Source organism: Numida meleagris, chromosome 5 (genome assembly GCF_002078875.1).
Source record: "Numida meleagris isolate 19003 breed g44 Domestic line chromosome 5, NumMel1.0, whole genome shotgun sequence".
Taxonomy (NCBI): domain Eukaryota; kingdom Metazoa; phylum Chordata; class Aves; order Galliformes; family Numididae; genus Numida; species Numida meleagris.
The window spans coordinates 37,103,624-37,126,808 of NC_034413.1; the positions used below are offsets into that span (position 1 = coordinate 37,103,624).

Below are 23,185 nucleotides of genomic sequence, written 5' to 3' on the forward strand. Positions count from 1 at the left end.
TTATAGACAAGGCATTTGCCAGTCTCACTGGCACACCCATGTCTCAAAGAGACGGCCCCAGCCTACTGCCTTGGGCCTGCAGCACAGAGCCCCTCAGCCTTCCTAAAACCTATCCCTGCCCCACTGCACTTCAGAGGCCAATGCAATACTCGCCAGCAGAGAAATCACTGAAGGCGTCTTTAAGAAGCCCAAGATATAACACACTAGCAACAACACCCTCAACATATGGCTTTAAGTAGTAACAGAGCTTCTCAGTAAATCACAATGCAGAAGTCACTGGGAAACACATTATGGCAAAGATCTGTCTTGATTCTAGCAAAATAACCTCTTCCAGTAATTCTTGCATCTATTACAGAATCATAGAGTCATTCAGGTTAAAAAAGACCCCTAAGATCCCCAAGTCCGACCCCAGCCCACCCCACCATGACCACTGACCACATCCCTCAGTGCCACATCTCCATGGTTCTGGAACACCTCCAGGGACAGTGACCCCACCACCCCCTGGGCAGCCTGTGCCACTGCCTCACTGCTCTTCCTGAGAAGAAACGTTTCCTGATGTCCAACCTGAACCTCCCCCGGTGCAACTTAAGGCATTCCCTCTTGTCCTATTGCTGTTACATTGGAGAAGAGGCTGCTGCACTGCCCTCTGGGAGGTGGCTTCAGCTCAGTTTTGCTCCAGCCTCTGCTGGATCCAAATCAGCCACAGCTGGGCTGGAAATTAAAACTTCAGCTCTGTGCTCTCCTCTGAGGCACTGTGAAACCAGGATTTGGATTTCTTCGACTCTGCAACTCTGCCAGGAAAGTTGCTTGACAGGGGCTTAAGAAGAAAAATGTTTTTTTTCTCACCATGCAGTGCCACTTTTCTCTTTACATTAATCATTTCTTGGTCTTAATAATAGGAAAGTTAGAACATCCATACAAAGCCATAAAGAATGGTACCGCAGTGCCGGAGCGCCTGACAAACTGCACAGCTCAGGCACTGATGCTGCTCTGATGATGGAAGGCATGTCCAGCAGTACCAGCTGAAAGCTTCAATATATTGTATTCCCACAAATCCTACAGACTGTGTGAAAAGCCTGCTGTCCCAAGCCAAACCAGAGCTCCTCTGAGTTCACTGTTACGTCTGATGGATCCTTCTGGTCCCTCCCTTTCGGGAATCAATGTTTTCAGGAGTTGTCACATGTGTTTCATGTTTAGCAGAGAATAAACCAGCCTGAATGCTTCTTTTACTGTTTTAATTAGGCTCAAGCTTTCATCTACTCACATTTTCTTTAAAAATGCATAAAACTATGAATTAAATATATGCATCATTACTCATCAAATTGTTTATCTCTGTACTAATTTTATATATATACACACATCAAATATTCATGTGCCCCTTCTCCCTTTTACAGCGCAGTAACTTCTAATTTCTTATTCCCCCACGTTTGTGTTTCTATTTGCATTGTTTAAGTTGAAGATCACTTAGGTAAAAGCATCCTTAGGGTATTCTGCCTAAAAATTCCAAATTAAGTGCTGTTTTTTTCCCTGTACCGGTAGCAGAGAGCTGTCCATATGCTTATGTTAAGCCTCACAGATCTTCGATTACCCCTTAGCTTGTAGTTGTGCAGCTATAATGCAGTTTAGATACATTCCATAGCTGTTAATAGCTCAACACACCGAGACCTTGAAGAATAACAACCAAGGTTATTTAGCAGCATAATGCAATAAAATGTAACAGACTTCACTGTGTATGCAAAAGCAGTAAGTACTTTGCTGATTTTAAGGCATATGTTTCTTTAAAGTTCTCAGAACATAAATGATTTAACTGCTCCACACACGCACAGACACAATCACAAGCCAAATTTACCGCAAACTTTGCAAGCTGCAATAAATAGGTAAAGACATAAATTGCTGGTAATTAGGAACTTACTGAAGAGGGTAGTTAGGGGAATTGCGCTGATTCAGAGAGATGAAATGCAAATATATTGGCTTACATGCATGGGGCCACTGCACCCGTGCCCCAGCTCAAGCACTACTTCAGCAAGCCCTGTTCCGTGCACAGCCCCTGAGAGTGCAAATCACAATGCAGCAGTGCAGCCCTACAGATACCATCTTTGCTGTGCTTGTTGGGCACCTCTGAACACCACCACACCAGTATTTACACATCAAACCCATACAAGCAAGCACCGACTGCCACCAGCACTGCTTTTCCATCACACTGAATGGTGATAGCTGTACCACAAGGAATCACTAGCACAGCAGGAGGTGTCAGGCTGGTGAGGTTGAATTCCCACTAGCAGAAAGATGATTTCAGTTTATGGGAGTTACGACTGAGTGGGGCGGTTCATGGATAGGCGTGGATCTCAATGTCCCTGTTGCCTGTGGATGAGCAAACAGCCACATCCTGACTGACGTTACCAATGGAACCAGCTCTCCACAAATCACTGGGCTGCAGTATAAGCTGTGGAAAAGGGGCTGAGGGCTTGGTGTGACATCTCCTCCTTTCCCGTCCCTTTAGCAGTCCTGGCCCCAACCCTGGCATAACCCACATCCCCACACTGCTGTGTATGTAGCAGAAGTATCTCCTCGTAGAAGATGATCTGAAGTAAATATCCAGTCAATGAAAACCTTTTCATTCCATCCCATGGTTCGATAACCCAGCATTAGACTCAGTATACAATTGTTGGTGTTCATGATTGCTTGAATGACAGCTGGTGCATAGCAAGGTCTTCTGCCCCTAAATCAAGTGGGGGATGGCGTCCGGAGAGGCAGATGTTGGCCGGAGTAATGACTATTGTTTGGATTCAGTCTATAGCTAAAATAAGCTGTAACACAAGCCAGGCACAAGGGAAATCCATTCAATAAGCAGCCTGAACAAATCTATGTTCAATTAATGTAGCTTTTCAAACACTGTGACAGTGTTTGTGCTCTAAGAAGATGGTTAAGACATTGCTGCCACCAATCATTACAGCAGTTCTCCTTCCTCTCGGGAAGTGGTGTCAGTCCAGGAAGGGAGCGCAATTAGCAGTAACGAGAGGATGTGGGGGAGTGCAGGATGAAAGGCAAGGCTGAAATCACTGCTGAGGCATTCCTTAGGAGAAAAGGAATTCATGAAGGGAGGATGAGGACGCGGAAGGGAAAGACAGAAAAAGAAGGAAAGAGGAAAACCTGAGAGAAAAAAACATGTGGAGAAGGGAAAAGGAAGGAGAGGAAATCCAAAGGAAAATCAAACAGAACAAGGGGCTTGAAGAATTAAAAACACAGTGCTGGGATCCATGGTATTAATGCTGTCCAGTATGGGATAGATTTGAACCTTCTGCTCTGCCCTCCTTGCCACAATGGCCTTGTTCCACTCCCTTGGTCAGAGCAGACGAGAAGCAGCACTGAGCTGCAGAGTGGTTATCTCTGGGCAGCCAGTTTCTGCCACATGCAATGCACAAGGGCTGAACTCTGCTCCCTGTTCCTCCACAGAGCACTCACGCTCCCTGTCGTCTCCCCAGCCACTTCATTTCAGGAAACCATGGGGACTTGGTACCTCCTGCTGAGCTGCCCCTTCTTCTGGTTTAGTTGCAATTAGCGAGCAGGTTATTAAAGGCGGACTGACAAACACAGGGAGGTCCCAACAGATGGACTAATTATATAAGCTTTATTTCCTTAAGCATCCAGGCTGAAAAGAGCACAAATCACGAGAAACAAGAAATCATGCTGAGAGTACTCTCTAAAGTGTGTGGGTAGAGAGCCAAATGGGAGGACAAGAGAACACAAAACAAAAGAGTGCAACAAGAGTTGAAAGGAATGAGCAGCAGAAGGTGGAGATGCTACTGGAAGGCATCTGGACTTTCAGGTCAGCAAAGGCAGCTGGTTTTGAAAGGAGCATCGCCTGTAGCTGTAAGGATGCCCCTGCTAATGATGGGAGGGCCTGGGTGGGAGAGTTTGGTGGGAATGATCCAGGACGTAATGAAGGGGGAGAAGAAGTTAGGGGGATGAGGGAAAGGGCACAGAAGATAGGAACAGCTGTTGAAGTCTTCAAGGGGTGAAGAGAAAATGAAGAATAGAATAGATTTCATTTGCACAAAAGTGAGATTCACCAAATTCAACGTTGCTATGGCGATTTACATCACCTGAGGACACAGGTCCAACTGTTTAAGGCAATGCACATAATTATTCTTTTTATTTTTCCCAAATAAGTACTTGCAGTCTGCTTATATATAATGTGCTTCATAATTCAGAATTCTGCCATGGTTTGACAGATGATTGATGCGCTCTCATTACCAGAGCTAGGAGCAGTCTTAACTGGAAGCATGCAATTAAGAAACATGTTCTGAAACAAATGGCCTTTACAACTTAAACAGTACCTGAAGAAATGTATTTTAAAAGATAAATACAAAGAGAAAGAAGCAAAAATCAGTCTCTAGAAGATTGGTTTCGTTAAAAGAAGACAATGAAGGACAGTGAGCGAGGACGGTGCCTCAGTGTGGTACAGAGAAACTGTGTGACCCCGTGTAGGCAGCAAGGGTCCAGGAATGCCATTCAGCTGCACCACAAACACTTCTGCAACAATTGTCAAGTTATTGAAACCCCTGTGCTTCCGTTTCTCAACTTGAGTAACTGCTGGAACTAAACTTGCCCTAAGGATGTATTTTGAGACTTTGGTAATAATTCCTAAGTGCTTGGAAAAGTGCTACATCATGTAAGTGAAAAATGTTATTATTAAAATTGCATTTCAGAACTCATCATTAGAAAGGATTTGGTCTACAGCTAAAACTGCGCCAAAAACATCATTAGCTTGCAAACCTCAAAGCTGCCATGGCACTGTGTGGGCAGGACACATTCCCAGCCTGGCAGTGTTGCACTGCTGCCTCCGGAAACATCCGGCAGTGCCTCAGCTATGTGGCAAAATTCTATGTGCTGTGCTTGCTGCTCTGGAGTCTCACCATCACTGGTGGTTGAGTCTATGTTGTGACTGGGACAGCTCTACATAAGTTACTTGTTGTTCCTCTTGCCTTGAACATGGGAAAAACGTTCGTATAACCTGGTATCATCATTATGTGAGTGCTGGGAAGACTGATTGTGTAATACAAGAAGGTTACCTGATGCTGTGACTGCCTGCTAATGCAAAAGACTTGTTAGCTGTCTGGTTGTCTGGCAAAGCTTAACCAGCTTTGCCTCCTGATTCAGACAGAAGCATTATCACCCTTCTAAAATAATTCAGCAAGGTCTTTCACAGTAGATGCGTAATTATCCTCCTCCGCGATTTCATTCAAGAAGTGGTGTTTTGAAGATTTAAGCTATGCTGTACGAAGGCAAGCCCTTGGACTTATTTCAACCTGAAATTTCAACTTCTTTCAAACCCAGGTAGAGCAAAAAGAGTACTCAGGAGAATAAAAAGAAGATTTAAAATCCTACTGCTGGTCTAAGAGTTTCACGCAACAAGAACAGATGCAAATAAGACCACATTACATTTGTAGTGCAGGGATTATGTATGCATGAACTGAAAAGCTTACTGAGACACATGGCAATGCCGAGCCTACTAAAGGGGAAAAGCTAATTTTGATGCCAGACGCACTTGAAAAATATAAGGTTTTGTACCTTCTGTGAAGTGGTGAGGAAAAAGGTGTTATAAAAGGTCTTCAAATTGAAGGCTGAATTTGTTCACTCTGCAGTTTTCCTGCAATACAGAATGTGCCTAACCTTTATAGCTGGGATGCCTCCCGAGGGAGACGCATCTCTCCAGCTGAGAACCACGGGCTTAAACCACATATTCCTGCAGACTGAAAATGGTTATATCCTTGATTTGCCTGTTCCCGGATGGCTCCTTACACAGCTTTTTGGGGCAACTGGCAAATATTTGCCCTGTGCTCACAAATCTTATGGAGGTTTGCTCCAGCTGGCCACAGTGGAAGCACGTAAACTGCTCCATTTATCTGTGACACATCAAGCACAAAGCCAGGATTCAAAGCCAGTTTGGGGCTGAGCTGCAAACTACGTACTTGTCTTCTGTATGTATAAATACGGGACACTGTACTGAGCTCTCTGCTGCTGGCCCTGCAGAGCAGACCTATTGCCTATGTTGAAACGTAAACCAAAGAAGAGATAGAGAAGGGGCTTGTAAGCTAAGTGACTGGAGTTGGATTGCAGTTCTGCTTTGAATGCTTCCTTCCTGTTCTAAATAAAACAGCAGCCATGGCTAATTACTGATCCCATTTTGTTTTCTGATGGTGATGTCCCTTACAAAGTCAGGCAACTGCGAAGAATACTGGGACATCAGCACCGGATGGGGCTCTTAATTGCTGCTCTAATATTTAATAATCACAGCCAAAACATGAATAATGAACGTGCAGAAATATTTGGCAGGTTTGCACAAATGCTCTCTCACAGTCCCTCTTCATAGCATCCTTCAGGATTTGCTAGCACACCTCTAAAGCTGGAAAGTTATGTTAGAAAAAAGGCATTTGTTGTGTTCTGGAAAAATAAGGCATACAAAAGTCACTGCAATCAATCCAAATTTCTTCCTGTTAAAATCTTTCCCAGTTTTACAGCTTTGTTTTGTTATTTCTGTCAGATCCCTGGATTCATCTTGTAATAATGTGCTCCGTCCCCAGAGACCCAGCCAGTGCCTTTCAGCAGCAGCAGCCTTCCAGAAGTTCCACTTAGCTCACAAAGCAAACACAATGTTTGGCATAATATTTCAAAAAAGGTCATACTGTGCTTCCTAACTTAATGGCCATTTATATTGCTTTACAACATTTAAATTCACACTCTGCTATCAAGTGGAGCCATGCCATCTAAAAATAAACGCTTAAAAGCTGAATAAAAAAATATGCCCTAGATACCTGAGTTTGGAAGTGTTTTCTGCTTATTGGAAGACAAATTCTGATGCCCTTGTTTGCAAGTCCATTGAGTCAAGGTTAAGTCCACTGAGAGTGGCAGGACAGATGCCAAGGACATTATTCCAAGGTACTGAGTAGAGCCACAGGCTCCAAAATTCCCATAGTCTACCCTGGGGCTCACATGGCCACTAGCACAGCATCCAAGAACCTTGAGTTTCGTACTGATTTTCACAGTTCCTCTCTGAACGAAGGAAAGGACACCAGACCCCAAGTGCAATAACGTGCTGAGAAATGCGAAGCAGGCATATGCAATGTGCAGGAGTCACAGAGCAGAGGCTGCTGAACAGCCGAGATAGAAGCATTTGCCCATAGGCAACCATATAAACCAAAACGCTGAAGGTAATGCTTATTTTGCTTAAATGGAAACGTTTAAACCTAAACTATTGTTTGCTGTGAGGTAGTACAATCCTACGAGCAACCATGTGAAGCCTCACAAGAATTTAAAGCAAGCACAGCTTGAAAACACAGCCACCATCATTAAAACAAGCCATCCTTTCCTGCTCTCTCACACATCCAGAGACAATGATGCATTGAATTAATGTATTCATTTAGATACAAAATCAGCTGAAGGACACAGGGTATTTCTCTGAAACTTGAACCATCACTTATTTCTGCATTCATACCTTTGTCACCTGTGCAAGAGAAGCAACTGGCGTCCTGCTGCTACAGCTGTAACGTCACTGCAAATGTCACTGATCAAAATTTTGCTTCCTAGTTTTGACTTACTAGTTCCTATTTCATGCCCCTGTCTTTCAAGCCATGCCAAATCTTTGAAAATTGTAGTGTGTCAAAATTGTAGGCAGCCCACACCAGCAGCTTCACAGGCCTGGGAATCCTCCATCATTCATTCATTCCCATTTACTCAAACCATCGGATTTCCCTCACCTGCACAGTAAGACAAAGCAATCCACATCTTGTAAATACGCACACTCAACTTTATGTTTTCCAGAGTATGTTAATTAAAAAGAATACTCTTCCCTGGATACATGCTATATCAAGCTCTGAACTGGCACATCAATATCCTCTTAGATTAGGAAAAAGTACTCCAAATGAAAAACATTACTTTGCTTATTTACATTCCTTTAGAAGGGATTATACAATGTAACTGGCTGTAACTTCAAAAATCTCCATTTCCTACCTAAAGATAAAGAAAGCTAGATTAATTCAAAGAAGTTTACTATCCCATGCAGTTACTTCTGCACTTCTTCGCTCCTGTGAACCCTGAATTTTACGTGAGTTGTTACCATGACAGATTACAAACATTGTTTTTCAAAACATATGCACATTTTACACAAATGCCAAGTTTCTGCACATTTTTCCTTCAGGCTAGTAATGGAATGGCAATTAAGGCACACTATACAGACGGCCACAAGAACATCTACCCTAAATCCAGAAGGCATAAAAGTCATGTTGATTGTTTCAAAAGGAGGTGGACTCATGATCATTAGGCAGATCGCAGGCAGCTCTACTCAGCATGTGCCCTTTAGCATCACTCTTCAGACTCCCTTAACTTCTGTCTCTTTGATTTCTCCCTAAAGTACAGCCTGAACTTAAAGATAGTCAAATATGCTGGCAGGCTTTTCATCAATGTCCAAGACGTCCAAGCACTTTAGATGAAAATATCAGTATGTACTTGAATGGCTGTCGCTGAGCAATCCAGAAAAAAGCAGTTGCTCTTCATGGTGCATCAAGAGCATGAGGACACTAACACTACTAGAAAATCTGATTCACATAGCACTGGGGGTGGGAGACAGAAATGGACCTATTTCTTCCCCTTCCCCTAGATGACAGTAGTAAAAAATGGCAAATTTCTCCAATAGCTGCTACAGCTAGACAGACGAGTGACAGAAGTCAGCTCCAAGGCCACATCCTATACACGTGATACCCTGCAGACTTAATGTCCTGGACTGAGTAGGCAGTAGAGACAAATAATAGAGTCAAATACTGCAACATCCCTAAGTTAGTCACACAAGTGAAGAACAGCTGTGATAAACTATTTCATCTCAAAACCTTTCTTTCTTTGGGCACAAACTACTTTCAGTATCTACAATTTAAATAAGTAAATTATATTCTTCTGTGTACAGAGAGAATAACCCAGAAATCAGATGCATGGTCATCTCTCATCACATTGTTGCAGATCTATAATGAAAAATTTGAGAAACTGTATGCCACCCCTGATCAAAACCATTCCATTCATTAGTTACAATTTTGCAAGTAAACTTCCAGCCACAGCGCCAATTAAATCCACTTAGTTGTGTTTGGAAGTTAATTAATAGTAAATTAAAGTTCTGAATTTCATGCAACTTTTTCTTCCATACATTAAATTTGTCTTGTGGTGACATTTCAGGAGAATTTTTTTACTAAATTACTTTCATTTAATAAAGGAAGCTACTGAAATGTCCTTGATGCTGCTTCATTTCTTCATGTCATTGAAAGAGATTCTTCAGGAGATTTTAGCAAATATTTTCAAGGAATCCTTTCTCCCTCATTGTGTTCTCAGTAGCTGGCCATATTGCACTAGCATTAGTAGGACTTCCATCAAAAACTGGACAGAGAAATCCTTTGAGCTCCTGGCTGATTTCACTCCTGTCTACTCATAGTCACGGGATGGTGTTATGCCTTTTCAGCTGCCAGATGAATTAAAAGGAAGGGAAACGAAACATCCCAGTCATCAAGCAAGCAGGTATACCTAAGATAGACTTTTTTTGTAACGTTAAAATATTTATGTGGTGGATATAAATTAAAGCTGAAAAGCATTAATAGAAAGGTGAAGAATAGTTCAGAAAAAAAATTGTAATTATTTGTTGGGTTTTAATGCTAATTAACGATGGACCATTTGTTCCATAAGCTTTCTATCATCTTATTTTTCTCAATTAGCTAATTCCTTCATAGAATCATAGAAGAACTTTGGTTGGAGGGGACTTTAAAGTTCATCTAGTTCCAACTCCCTGCCATGGGCTGGCTGCTCCCCACCAGCTCAGGCTGCCCAGGGCCCCATCCAACCTGGCCTTGAGCACCTCCAGAGATGGGGCACCCACAGTCTGGGTTGCCTGTTCCATCACTTCATCATCCTCTGAATAAAGAATTTATTCCTAACATCTAATCTAAATCTTTCCTCTTTCAGTTTTAAGCCATTCCCCCTTGTTCTATCACTATCAGACTATGTAAAACGTTCCTGTACTGGGGGCCCAGCCTCCGCTGGGACACAGAGCCACTGTCAACAACCCTTTGGTTACGACTATCTAACCAATGATTTAGTTAGTTTACATCTATGTATGCTATGGGCTGCATAGTATTTCAGAGGGTCAAAATGGGGTTGACTTTTCAGCCTGGGAACACACGGACTCAGATATCTCATGAAGGGGCACACAGCAAACTCCCTCTGCAGAAGGAAACTGCAGCAGGCCCATGCTGAATGTGCTGTTTCCTAAGATAGCTTCTCTTTGCCCCAGAAAACAAGAGTCATGCAGGAAATGTTTGATGGAAAGAGGGGCAAGCCAAAACTGGGGGCCTGGTGCTACTGTAGTGAATGGTGACAGGTACTTTCTCAACTGCATTACGCACCAAGCCAGTGACTGGACTACAGGTATGAGCCGTAGTGATGGCAATACAGCTCGATTTGCTGGCATAGCCTTGGGATGTCCTCAGAGTCAGGGCCAATTTCTGTACTGTTAATTTTTCTGTTTTAGCAACACAGAAGACACAGCGGAAGCACTGCAGTCTTCCAGATTATACCTGTACAGCTACGGGGGCTCCACTCACATGAGTTTTCATACTGAATGGATCAAGAGTCAACAGCACAAATCCACCTCGCTGACCTTCTGGGGACACTGACTTCACCAGAGCTGGAAGGGATGTGAAACCTCCAGTGACCACAATACCCCATTCAAAATTGCAAATTGCTTGTTCCAGAGCCCATCATGATCCCAGGAGTCAGTGGGAAGAACAAGGAGCCACCAGAAATGGAACATGGTCAATTCATTTTGATAACAGCTATTTCAAAGAACAGTTGAGGTCAGCTGTAAAATAAGGATATGCCAGCTTACACTGAGCAATCTGTGCTACAAAGCTTATGGAAACATGAAATTTGTGTTAAATTCCACTCTGTTTCAACAGAATTACACCCAGAAGGATGTCTGGAGGGAATGTTAGTTTATGTAGCAGAGTAACATACAGTTCTGGGTTGCCAGTCAGCTATGTGATACAATTGTTAACAGGTTTTTTTAATGTACTTCCTATAAAAGTACTATGCTAAGGTCTCCAACTTGCTAGTGGACCACTGCAATTTCACATCAACTATGTAATTCTAATGGTGACCTACTGAATAGAAGCCAGCACAAAGTTGTTACAGCAATACACAAGAAACAATACATGACCAATCATTCTGAAATAAAATGTGTTTTAGGAATGTTTGTGATGGCCAGATCCTTTCTGCATGCTCCACTGTGTGCTAGCATGTCAAAAGACATGACAAATGAAGAGATCACAGATCTCTGTAGTTTCTTCTCGTATCACTGTACAACACTGCTTCATCTGACCCTCTAACAATATTTAAATTAATTAAACCCATTTATCACAATAAGTTCTCTGAAGTACTCAAGGATGCAAAGTCAGTTTTTCTTGCTCTATCAAGCATCCTAGTTTTCTATGTGGGTAGGATGTGACCTATAAATTACCATGATGAGTAACTCCATGAGTAAGAACTTGGGTCAGTTTTTCATTAAAATTAAAAGGTCCTGATTCTCTGCTGTCAGGTTATCAAGTGCTGCTGCAAAGGGAAACAAAATGCTGTCAAAGCAGAATGATGATATTTTACATCCATTTGCCCTGGTGTAAGGAACACGTCATGCTGTAGGACACTGCATAGGAAGAACAATTATGCTCTTTTTCAAGGACCGTAAGTTAAATTCTGACGTTTTAACCTTTATTCATGGAGAAAAAAAAATCTTACTGGTGGAAATTCACTTCCATGAATGCACAGGGTCAGTGTACTACTTAATTCCTACATAAATCTTCTGAAGATGGACAAATTTCAAGAGGCACAATGGTGCATCAGTTATGCCAATCTGAGGGAAAGGCAGCATTACTGATAATTCCTTCTGCTGATCCATGGGTTTTGAAAGTTGGAGAAGTGTGAGCAGGCTGTCAACTTATGGAGACTGCTGGTGAGAGACTGATTTTAAGGTATTTTTAAAATGCAGCAGTGAAACCTCCTGACATTATTGAGCATTTCACATGACAGAAACTAAAAACAGTATAAGGTATAGCTGAGAATGCTTAAAGAAACAGTTGAACATAAACTAAAAGTGCATTCTAAAGCAGCCTGAATACTTACAGGCAAAGTATTAAGTGCACCAGGGAACAACCAAGGAACTGAAACATTCTCTAAATTATTGTCCTGCTCATTTGTAAGAATGATAAAGGAGAAAAGCTCTGTTTGAAATGTTACTTCTTTTCCTCTGGCAGTACCACCTCAGTTTGCGCATTACCGTGGTATTAGTGGGAGGCACAGGATGAAACTCCGTCACGTCATGGTGCCCATAATGCTTACAGACCAGTGTGGGTCAAGAAATGGCAGCCACTTGCTCTGGAAGGAGACCTGTCACCTACAAAGTGCCTCCCTTAGCAATGTGTGCAAAGGAGCCAGCCTCTGTGGTTCAGCTCTGCAACTTGTGCTGGTAGACGCTTTGCAAATTTGGTGCTTATTTACTGATTTATAACAGTGCCCTTCACAGGGAGATTTACAAGACTGTATGAAGCAGAACAAAGAAATGCTCCAAGTAGCTCATCTCCAGTGAGTGGAGAGAAGGAATTTTTAATGTTTGACCTTACACATATTGAAAGTGTAATATGGTTTCATCTGTTTTCTCAAATGAGAGAAACATCTATACCCAGAAACTGCAGAGGACATAAACAGTACCTTAAAGTGAATTACTGACCTGAAAAAGAAGGCTTTGGGCAAAGACATGAATATTAATCAATACCCAAAGAAAAGGACAAGTCAAGGAATGAGGACTTTTTCAATAGAAATAAGGAAGATTTACTTTTTTATCATGCTTTTGTACCAAAAGGGACGTTAAAGAAGCAGCCTGAATAAAGATGTAGGAAAGATGGATGGCAGATAAGTCTATTAGAAGTGTTACTGTACTCTGCATAGTTCATAAATAGGTAATGAGAAAGACGAAATCGTAATGCAGAATTACTGTCATCATAAATATCACATATATCCCATTGAGTGGATCACGCAAATATCCCAGGCCATATAGAGCGATACCATATGTAACACATGCTATGACAACCAACATCACTAGATATGTAAAGGCAAAAACATGCATCAGTTTCTTCATGGCATAACTCACACGGTTCTGGTCACTGAATTGCTTAGAAGGGCCTTCTAAGACAATGATTCAGGTCACTTGGAAACTGCTGAGTGACACAGAAAACTTTTCCCAGCTTTAACACCCAATATGACTGGCAGAGGTGCTAATGGTGGATACAGACTGAATATCTGCCCAGCCTACACCCACTCCGGGATGCCTGGGGTCATACAGCAACATGGCACGGTGTGGTTAAGATCTGGGACAAAGGCAGATCCAACAAGGACAGGAAATGCTTGGCGTTACTTAGGAGCTGCTGAGCCTCTGAGAGGCTGCAGAGAAGTGGAGCTGTGTTCAGACTGATGTACCAAAGATGGCCATCGGTGTCCCTGGAGAAGCTGCTCTAAGGTATTGCCCTGAGCCACCGTGGGAGGTGCATACTAACCAGTACACTGCTTGGCATTTCCAGGAGCTCAGCACACAAACAAAGACAAATGAACAAGTAGCTGCTTTTTTTTTTTTTTTTTAATTTAATTTAATTTTATTTTATTTTAAAGAAAAAGGAAACGACCTAGCTTGTTGAGGACAGATATCAGCCTTCTAAGCGCATGAGTATCAGCCAGTTCTGTGGATTTCATTGACCTGAAATACAAGTTCTAAGTCACAATGTGAATCTTTTGAACCTACATGCTCAATCCTACTATAAAGATACGTTTTTAAAGAGAGGATTTCATAGTGAGCAGCAAAGCATAGTAATGATTAATACCCCAACTGCTAGCAAGTGCTCTGAACAGCTCTTACTCTACACACACTGACATTCTCTTGCCAAAGAAAAAACACAGTGGCATTTCACGTTAAAAAAACAATGTTCATTGAAATAGAAAAAGCACTAGCTGGCAGTGAGAATAACAAATGACAAGGTCAGCTGAACAGACGCAAACAGTACAGAACATATATGCAACATAGTCTGTGAAGCTGAGATTTATTTAGCCTATGCAGTAACCACTGTAGCCATACTAATAAAGCTTACATTAGTTAAACAAGGAGGTATTATTTTAAAATTCCCGATTAAATGCAATTATATACTCTTAATCAGCATCTTTATCAGGGTTACTAATGGAAGTGCATTAATTAACGCTGGAGACCCATAATTTTGTTCTAGTTTTATGAGTGACTTACTGCAGAAAAGAAGAACACCCTTAACATACAGAAAACCCAATTAAAACTCCACAGTAGAGGATAAGATTATGAGTCAGCAGCACATCGTTGGCTCAGATGTTTCAAGTCTTCCCAAAATTGCCTCCGAGGTAAGCACTCTCCCCATCTTTCAGCAGGGGTGGAAGAGGACAAAAAGCCAAGTCCTATTTTCCCTTTATCTGATGCAAGCACGGAGAGCCACTGCTCCCTCTGTGCACTCCCTGAGGACTTGTGATGCTCCAAAAAGGTATGTCTCAGACTAAGATATAAGGTAGCCCCCAAGCTTTATCAGATTGCATGTATTCCTCTGTGCCATGAGCCCATAGGTAAGGCAACCTTATCTTGTAAAGTGAACATGTAAATGAAAAGAAACATGGCAGCTTGATCAAAACTTCAGTTCCCCACCCCCAGGTCAGTCTGCACAGATATAAGACTGGATCATAAAACCTGGTAATGAAAATGGAAACGGCTTTTCAAAGCCAAAATAAATTAGGCTTCCAAATATTTCTGGATAAAAATCAGTACATGGGGAAAAACAGCACATGAGAGAGTGAGAGCAGAAGAGAATACAAGAATGATACTTATGCCGCAGAAATCAAACAAAGATATTTTTGACAGCTACAGATTTTAAAATGAATCTCAAGAGATAAACCAAGAATGGTTAAACACAATGCTGAGTAGGAAACTACAAAATATAAACAAGCCCTAAACCCAGGTGTATTTCTTGATTTATTGAATTTCAAAAGCTATAGGAAAAAGACATGTGACTATCACCAGGTTTTGAAAAGAGGGAAGAAGGAAATACAATTTGCACGTTTAATTATATCCTCTCACTGAAGTAAGATTAGATAATTGTAATATTTAAGTAGATCCCACAGTAACTCTTCCAACTGGACACATCACAGCTTAAAAATCTGGCCTAATATGTGCACGGTAATATGGTCAGGGTCCTCAATGAAGGCAACAAAATAAGATGTGGTCAAAGAGAAACCGCCAAATGGGAAGAAGGCTATTAATGCAAAGCCTCCAGGACTGGTCCACAGACTCATTTAATTTAGCATTTTCATCAGTTATCTTGGCACAAAAAACAAGATTCAAACTAATTAAACAGTAATGGCATGAAGTTAGATGGCTGTGACCATACTGACAAGCATAGCGATCACATACACGAAGAGCTGATTGACATTAAGTACAGGAGGAACAAAAATGAAATGAATTGTGACACTAAGAAGAGCAAGATTTTGTCCTGGAGATAAATACCAATTTCTGCTATAAACTGAGGGCACAGGAGATATATGGAGTGGTCATAGGGTGATGATGCTCCCTCCAGGTGACACAGCCATATACATCCATGTGATGCACCCTTCTGCTATCACACTGAGGCAGGAGATGGGGTATATTAGTGCTATCGTATGGCACTGGTAAAAGCTTATTTGTAATGCCCCGCACAAATTCCAGCTCCAGGTGTTCAGAAAAGATACATTCAGCCTGGTATAGGAAAGGGTCTTGTGTGGGAGCTGAAGGGCCGATCATCTGAGAAGGCAATATAAAGCCTTAGTTATCTACCCCTGAGACAAGACAAAGGCTGACAGAGGATACGACTGCTCAGTCAAATTCTGCTGAAGTTTAAATACCAGCAAGGAGAGAAGGGGCAATATACATAGGAGGAGAAAGGGTACACTTAATTTGGGGCTGGAACTTGGAATAAAGTTTTTAGCTCTCTGGAGAGTAAGGTTCTGAAACTGTCTTTTAAAAGCTAATAATTTCGAAGGCCAATTTTATAAAGAAGGATTATCTGACATGTTTGCCTGCAATTACAGAGAAGTAAACAAGCTCACCCAGGAGAGCTGTCTTTTACTTCTGCGTTCTCTGTTCCTAATGGCCAAAACTAGCTCAGTAAAACAGATGGAGCTTCATTTCCTCTGCCAAGCCTTGATCTGAACTTGCAGATCTCAGAGACCAAGACAGCCAGAGACAAAAAAGGAATGCAGTCCACATCCCATCCTGCTGGGTTGCACCACTTCACCTCTAATAGCACTGCGGATAGAACTCTTTGGAAACCTCTGCAATCTCTCAGCAAAATGAGGCAAAATTTTCTACTTAGTTCTGAGCATTTTGGCAGTTGCTTTCATCTGACTCCCCTCATCATTTTGAGTGAAAGATTTTTAAAACCTTCATAAAATCCAAGCATGCATTACAAGAAACGACTAGGTTTACAATCCCACATTATGTCAAATAATTACATATTAATATAATTTTGAAAACAACTATTTTTCTCCTGATAGCAGTAGAAGTGCTGCACATTCTGCCACACACAAACCCAGTGTCTTGCTTCGGAATGCAGCAGTGTAAAAGGGCGGATTTTCCATCTGACTTTGCAAAGTGAGTACTCTCTTGGCGTATGCTGCTCTCAGACTGCTCCGCATTCCGCTCAGCAGAGAGGGTTATCCTGTGCCACTGCAAAACATTATGCCACAGCCTCGGAGACATTTCCAGCTCTGCACATTCACCGATGGTTCGGTGATCAGATCCCATAGCAGTTCTACTGTGCAACTTGGAAACCAATCTGCAAACATTTCAGATGCAGAGTGTTTCAAACATATATATTTTGGCGATGTAACCATTAATTTTAAGTGGTCTAGTTTTAGCCTGTCTCTACTAGAAACTCCTTCACTCTTGCCAACAATCGGTGCTTATAACTAAAATGAAAGACATGAAAAAACATTTAATAATAAATAATAACTTTGGTTTCTCTCTCAATTTATCAACTTTTTTTTTGTTTTATTTGCAGTTGGGCAAAGAGCAATCACTGCTGGAAAAGGAATTATTAAAATTGTCCCGACTTATTGTATTTTCCAGCTTCTGAGAGGCTATCCCTTAGAACTACGCTAAAATACTCTAAGATCCACTTTCATAAATCAGAAGCCTCAGAGAGCAGGGCAGCATTTAAACGAGGAAAATCTTCAAATTGCTGAGTAATGCCTTTACTCCATCGATCTTTTACACTGTCAAAACATTAGCTTTTTGCTCCACCACATTTTCTGTGCCCCATACAGCCATTATGATGTGACTGAAAAGAAAGGGAGCCCAACAGGCCACGCTCTTGCATGGTCTCCAGATTTCAGCGGGGTCGACAAGTCTCAACTCCCCTCCTGCAATGGCGGTGCTGTTTGGCAGGGCATTCCCCACAGCCATGACACAAGGCAGTAATCAGCTTCACCGACTGCTTAAAAAAATTAAGCTGCAGTGCCAAGGAGAAAAGGTAGAAAGCTGCATATAATTTAAGAGTGAACCCCGTTGTAAATCTTGCTGGATATTTGCCAGTAAGTACTCATGTATTTTAGCTGGCATGCGTAGAGTGGCAAAAACTCTTTCTGATCTATGTAAGGGAAGAAAATCTAACCTCCCTGTCTAGTCTCATGACAGGGCAAAGCAGCAGCACCCCGCAGTGCAGTCGTGCTCCCACCCCAAGACACTGCCTTTTGCTTCTGCTGTAACGTTGGAAAGAACACTTCGATGGCCTCATTTGCCATTTCTTCAAGAGCCAGTGAATGAACAGAGCAGAGTCCATCTGTTGCAATGACTTACGGGCGTCTGTTGGACGTGGAACTAGTTTGGGGCCAGTCAGCATTAATGCGACGCAGCAGCCTTCCAGCCTGAGGTCTGGGGGCTGCTCAAGATGTCTTTCCCATGGCTCCCAGAAATCCAGTAGGCATTTCAGCATCTCGGAAATCAGGGCTGGAGGGATGCTGAAGAGGTCATTACTCCTTCTGTCATCTCAAGCAAGATCAATGTCACTGCAACTGTTTCTGACAGATCTTTGTCCTCAGAGATGCCAAATACTGGGGTAGAACTTCCCACCACACTGGTTTTCAGCAACAGTGAGGCAACTTTCATTAGAAATTCCCTGATATAAGGTAGTTTGCACCTCAAAGGCTTAAGGAAAGAAGAGGTATTTCATTCAAGGCAACACAATTACTGCAGCCAGTGCTGATGAGGGAAAGCTGTGCCTGAGATGTGCGGGGCCACTCCCTTCCAGACCCTCACCACTATCACTGCTAGGCTTTCTGCTGGCAAAAACCCTCAGCGCAGTCTCTCATTCATGCACCTCCTGCTTCTTAAACTCTTAGAAAGCAAGAAGATCCTTCTCTGATAAAGTCAATATCTAACATGAGAATCTGGAAACATTTTTCTGTACTACATAGGGTTACTATGCGGACTGGAATAATTTACATTACAATTACTTGTCCTATTGTTGTAAAAAGAAGCTGCAGGGAGCTTAGTGCAGGGAAACATTTCACTCTGCTTGTCACCATTTTTTGAGCAACCTATAAAGAGTGATTCTGTGAAGGCTCGGAGAGCCCAGTTGCCGTAACGCATGCAGACACTATGCATCACTTCTAAAAATAGGGCGCTGTGGAATACATCGCAAAAAAAAGACAAAGTCAGAAACAAAAATGTATCCCCAAATCTGCTGTTTTTCTGTTTGGCCTGAAAATGTATCTTCTGCAATAAAAGGGGAAATGTGACCTCAGGCCCCCAGACCCTTGCTGCCAGGGGGAGCGACACCCAGCCTGCCTACTGCCTGGTACTGATCAGAGAATCAAAGCATGGCTTGGGCTGGAGAGGAACTTAAGGATTGCTTAGCACCAACTCCCCATCGTGGCCACTGCTGCCACCCACCAGATCAGGCTGCCCAGGGCCCCATCCAACCTGGCCTTGAGCACCTACAGGGTGGGGCATCCACAACTATACTGGGCAGCCTCTTCCAGCACCTCACCATCCTCTGAGTAAAGAATTTCTTCCCAACATCTAACCTAAATTTCCCCTCTTTTAGTTTAAAGCCATTCCCCCTTGTCCCATTACTATTAGACCATGTAAAAAGTTGGTCCCCCTCTTCCTTGTAAGTCCCCTTCAAGTACTGGAAAGCCACAGTGAGGTCTCCCCAGAGCCTTCTCTTCTCCAGACTGAACAAACCCAGCTCCCTCAATCTTTCCTCATAGGAGAGGTGCTCCAGCCCTTTGATCATCTTTGTGGCCCTCCTCTGGACCCACTCCAACAGCTCCACATCCCTCCTGTACTGCAGGCCCCAGGCTTGGACACAGTACTCCAGATGGGGCCTTGCAAGGGCAGAGTAGATTGGGACAATCAGATGTTGCCATATAACCTGGGACAAGTTACCCGCACACATTTCTCTGCCCATCTTTCTCTGTATTGCCTACTCAGACTGTGCCGCTTCCACTCCCACAGGTAATCCTACACCTACAGTTTCTGGGGATGCATCTCTAAGCCCTCCAGGCCAGGTGCTGTTTCTCAGGCTGTGCAAGTTCCAGATTTGATCCCACCTGTCATATTTCATCGTTGCTAATACAGAAATTACCGTTGCAGTTCAGCTCTACGATCTGCTATCCTCCAACACAAACAACTGCCACTGAGCCCTCTGGGAGTTAACGAGCAAACTCACTTCTTTTAAATCTTCACAAAAGTAAGGATAAGAATTCAAACAGAAGGAAAAGCATACTGCGAATCCATGTCACAAAATCATCATGTAAAATCCTATCTATGGTAATTACAGCTTGATTAGAACTGTAAAATTCATGCGGAAACAAAGTGTGGAAATACAGGTTACTGGAGAACCGGAGCATCCCTCAGTGTGTGCTGCTCAGGAGGCAGCAGGCTCGGGGTGATGTGGCTTTCCCCAGCTTTCACAGCCTCATGTGGCCATGCCCAGAGCAAGGGGACGTTAGGAGCACTTAAAAATGCTCCAGCTTGGACCAGGAGGTGGGCAGATGCAAACCGATTCACAACATGGAATTCTTGTGCATGAAAAGGAAGGCTGAAAGGGGACATGGAGACTGCACTTGTGAGCATGCACACAGCAGCCTGAGAGTTGTACTGAATAAAGGTGCAGTTAAATCTGTTCTCTGGAAGCCAGAGAAACAGTCCTAAAAACAGATGCAATCTCATGGCAGTGGGTAGTTACATGCTGAGAAGGTTCCAGAAAGTGGGGCTGAACACTCGCATTTTTCAGATGCTTTGCAGAAGAGCTACTGGGAAACAGCCTAGTGCCTGGCTATATTAATCCTGAGGATGGCAGCCCGGCATGGGACGGTGCATCCCCTGGTACCTCAGGGTCTCTTTCACCCTGCTAACGCCTCTTAGCACTCCCATATTTCTGCAGCGGCTCCTTCTGGCCCCAGAAGAGAAATGCTGCCTGTGCTGAGCGCTGCTGTGCTGTCCTCACCAGGTCCCTGAATGGAGGCCAGTGAATAACACGCCCCATTTGGCAACTGCTTCCTCAAGTGTAAACAAGTGCGCTTTTAGCATGAACCCCCCCCCTTCCTTCTTATAAAAATAAACCAAATTCACCACATCATCCGATGAAACTGTGTTCTGAAGTACCTAAAGCCTGACAAGAAACAACAAAAGCACAATTCTGCCTTTTAAAGAAGCCTTCGCCGAAGCAGGAAGAATGGTTATCACTTCAGCTCCCAGTAAGAAGGGTAAAACTGTATACTGTATTCTAAGAAAGTGGTCAGATCAGAAGGAGAGCCACTAAGATTACAAACTATTGCATGACATAGCGCATATTCCATAGGAATTCAAACACTCCTGTCTTTTTAAACATTTAGATGTTTCAGGCAATATTTCTATGACATACAATTGAATAAGAAGTGCCCAGAAGAAGTTTTCAACTGGTTCCAGGCATCAGTGATGTGGGGGAAAAGCCTTGCAGTCCTCACTCTCAGAATAACTCCAGCTGGCTCTCAGGAAGTTACCAGCCCAACGTTCCACTTGCAAAGCTCTCTAAGCGCTTTGGGAACTCCTTAGGGAAGTAAAACCCTTCCTAGGAACCAAAGTCTGGAACTGAGATAGTGAGTAAGCCTCCAGAGTTACCTTGAAGAAAACCTGAAGTATTTTGAAGCAGGCTTAGAGTCAGTTATGGCACAGCTGTGTGCCACGCAGACAGTGAAGGCATTGTGCCCATACTCAATCCATGAGAAAATCCTGCACCAACCCCGAGGAGCTCAGTCTTAAAAGGAGGTAATTTGTGCTTGGTTCACAGCACTGAGACTTGTCCAACACACTGCCACTTTTCCTTTCTCTGTAACTCTGACAGATTCCCTGACACAGGGACAATTTAGAATTCTCCTAAGCTTGTCTTTGAGAGCAGGGAAGACATTGGATCTGCATGGGACTTCTCCCTCTGTACTTGGCACTGGTGGGGCTGCACCACCACCAGGGGAGGTTGAGGCTCGATATTAGGAACAATTTCTTCTCTGAAAGAGTGGTGAGGCATTGGCACAGGCTGCCCAGGGTGGTGGTGGGGTCACCGTCCCCCACCTGGGACAAACCATACCAGTAACACATCCCATAGGAGAGCCTGACATCGAAGGGGCGCAGCAACAGAACAGGCTGACCGAACTTGCCCTGCCACCACTGAAGCAATGCTGCAGCCTTGCATATAGAAGTCTAACCTACAAAAATGCTAGCAAAGAAGAAACAACTCTTAACAAAAAAAAGCACAGTCCGCTACATTCAGTACAGAGATGGCTAATGCTTGCCATGTGCGGTGAGGAAAAGCCTGCTTACAAAACAGAATCTGACTGTACTGGTAAACATCTGAATGGAAATCTGCCTTCAGGTCTGTTATACAAACTCGAGGATGCAAAGTCTTATTCCCAGTTTTTGAGATGATTTTCCACTTTCTATTAAGGTACACATTTGCAGCATATAAAATTATAGTTACGAAAGAGTATGTGAGGCTTCAAATATATTCTGGTTTAAATACAGAAAAGTGGTTAACAGAGCATTTCAGAAGCGTGTTTGTACATATTCCACAGATTAAGATTCACCAGTATCTCTAGATGAACTACATGAAGAGTCAGCATTTCTGTCATCAATGAGAAGTCACACAAATTATTTGTCTTCTGAGACTTTTTCTAGTGTTTTTCTTGTGCTAAGGTCAGGTTCTTATTAAGTTTTAAGATTTACTGTGACTGTGTCCTAAATCTTAGGAAACGCCAAGATTTTCCTCACTTTCTTTCCCATTTACTGCAGCTTACTTCTCTTCCTTTTTTCTACCAGCCACTGTAATTGGTGGAAGGTGAGAGAGCAGCCCAGCACAGCGCTGCATCAATCTAATGGGGACTCACAGTGACTGCCAGAGGACCTGAATCCTGCAGGGGATGGGCAGCACTTCCACAGAAAGCAGCAGTCCTCCATTCTCCTTCTTTTGCAGGGCACTAGGAGGAACGCATCAGCCAGGCAGAGCACAGAGATGCTCAGCATCACACCCAGGGGGTGCTGGGATACAGGAGGCCAGTGGGTTTTGAGGGATTTCCCCTTTACTCCCAAAGTAAAAAGAGCACAGCTTGAGGGTTTTGTCAAGGACAGACAGAATTACATCCGCCTAAAACTTAAAAGCAATTTGAATCCACTTTATATCTATCTGTATACATTAGCTCAATAAAACACAGCAGATCAGATCTTGTTGCTGAACTTCTATAACCCACACATTTTAGAAATTACATTACACGATGCTTATTAAGCTTAAGCCGTATGATCTTCTGAAGTTTACTTAAACTTTCAAAACAATTTATATAAAACTCAGATTTTGGCTTCCTTAGGAAAACACATTAATGATTTTTTATGCTCATTTAAGATAGACAGTTTCTTCTTGATAGATTCAAGTGCTAACCAGAAAATTGTTTAGATGATTTCAAGCGTTATTGCTCTCTGATATTAAAGCAGCATCATAAGAATAAATAAAATGAAGCAAATTCTTCCTCTGGAACT

At 42.8% G+C, this 23,185-nt stretch overlaps 1 protein-coding gene across 7 annotated transcripts in view; it reads right to left on the bottom strand.

Moving 5' to 3' along the window:
- The window catches only part of SPAG16 (sperm associated antigen 16), a 387,166-nt gene that overhangs the window by 51,106 nt on the left and 312,875 nt on the right, over positions 1 to 23,185 (bottom strand). Inside the window, exon 18 of one of the 7 annotated variants that reach the window (XM_021397845.1) lies at positions 13,696 to 13,831. The exons of the other annotated variants lie outside the window; for them this stretch is intronic. Within the exon in view, the coding sequence (XP_021253520.1) occupies positions 13,824 to 13,831 (8 nt within the window). The 3' untranslated portion in view covers positions 13,696 to 13,823. Of the gene's footprint in view, positions 1 to 13,695; positions 13,832 to 23,185 lie in introns of those variants that run through there. 7 annotated transcript variants of the gene reach the window in all.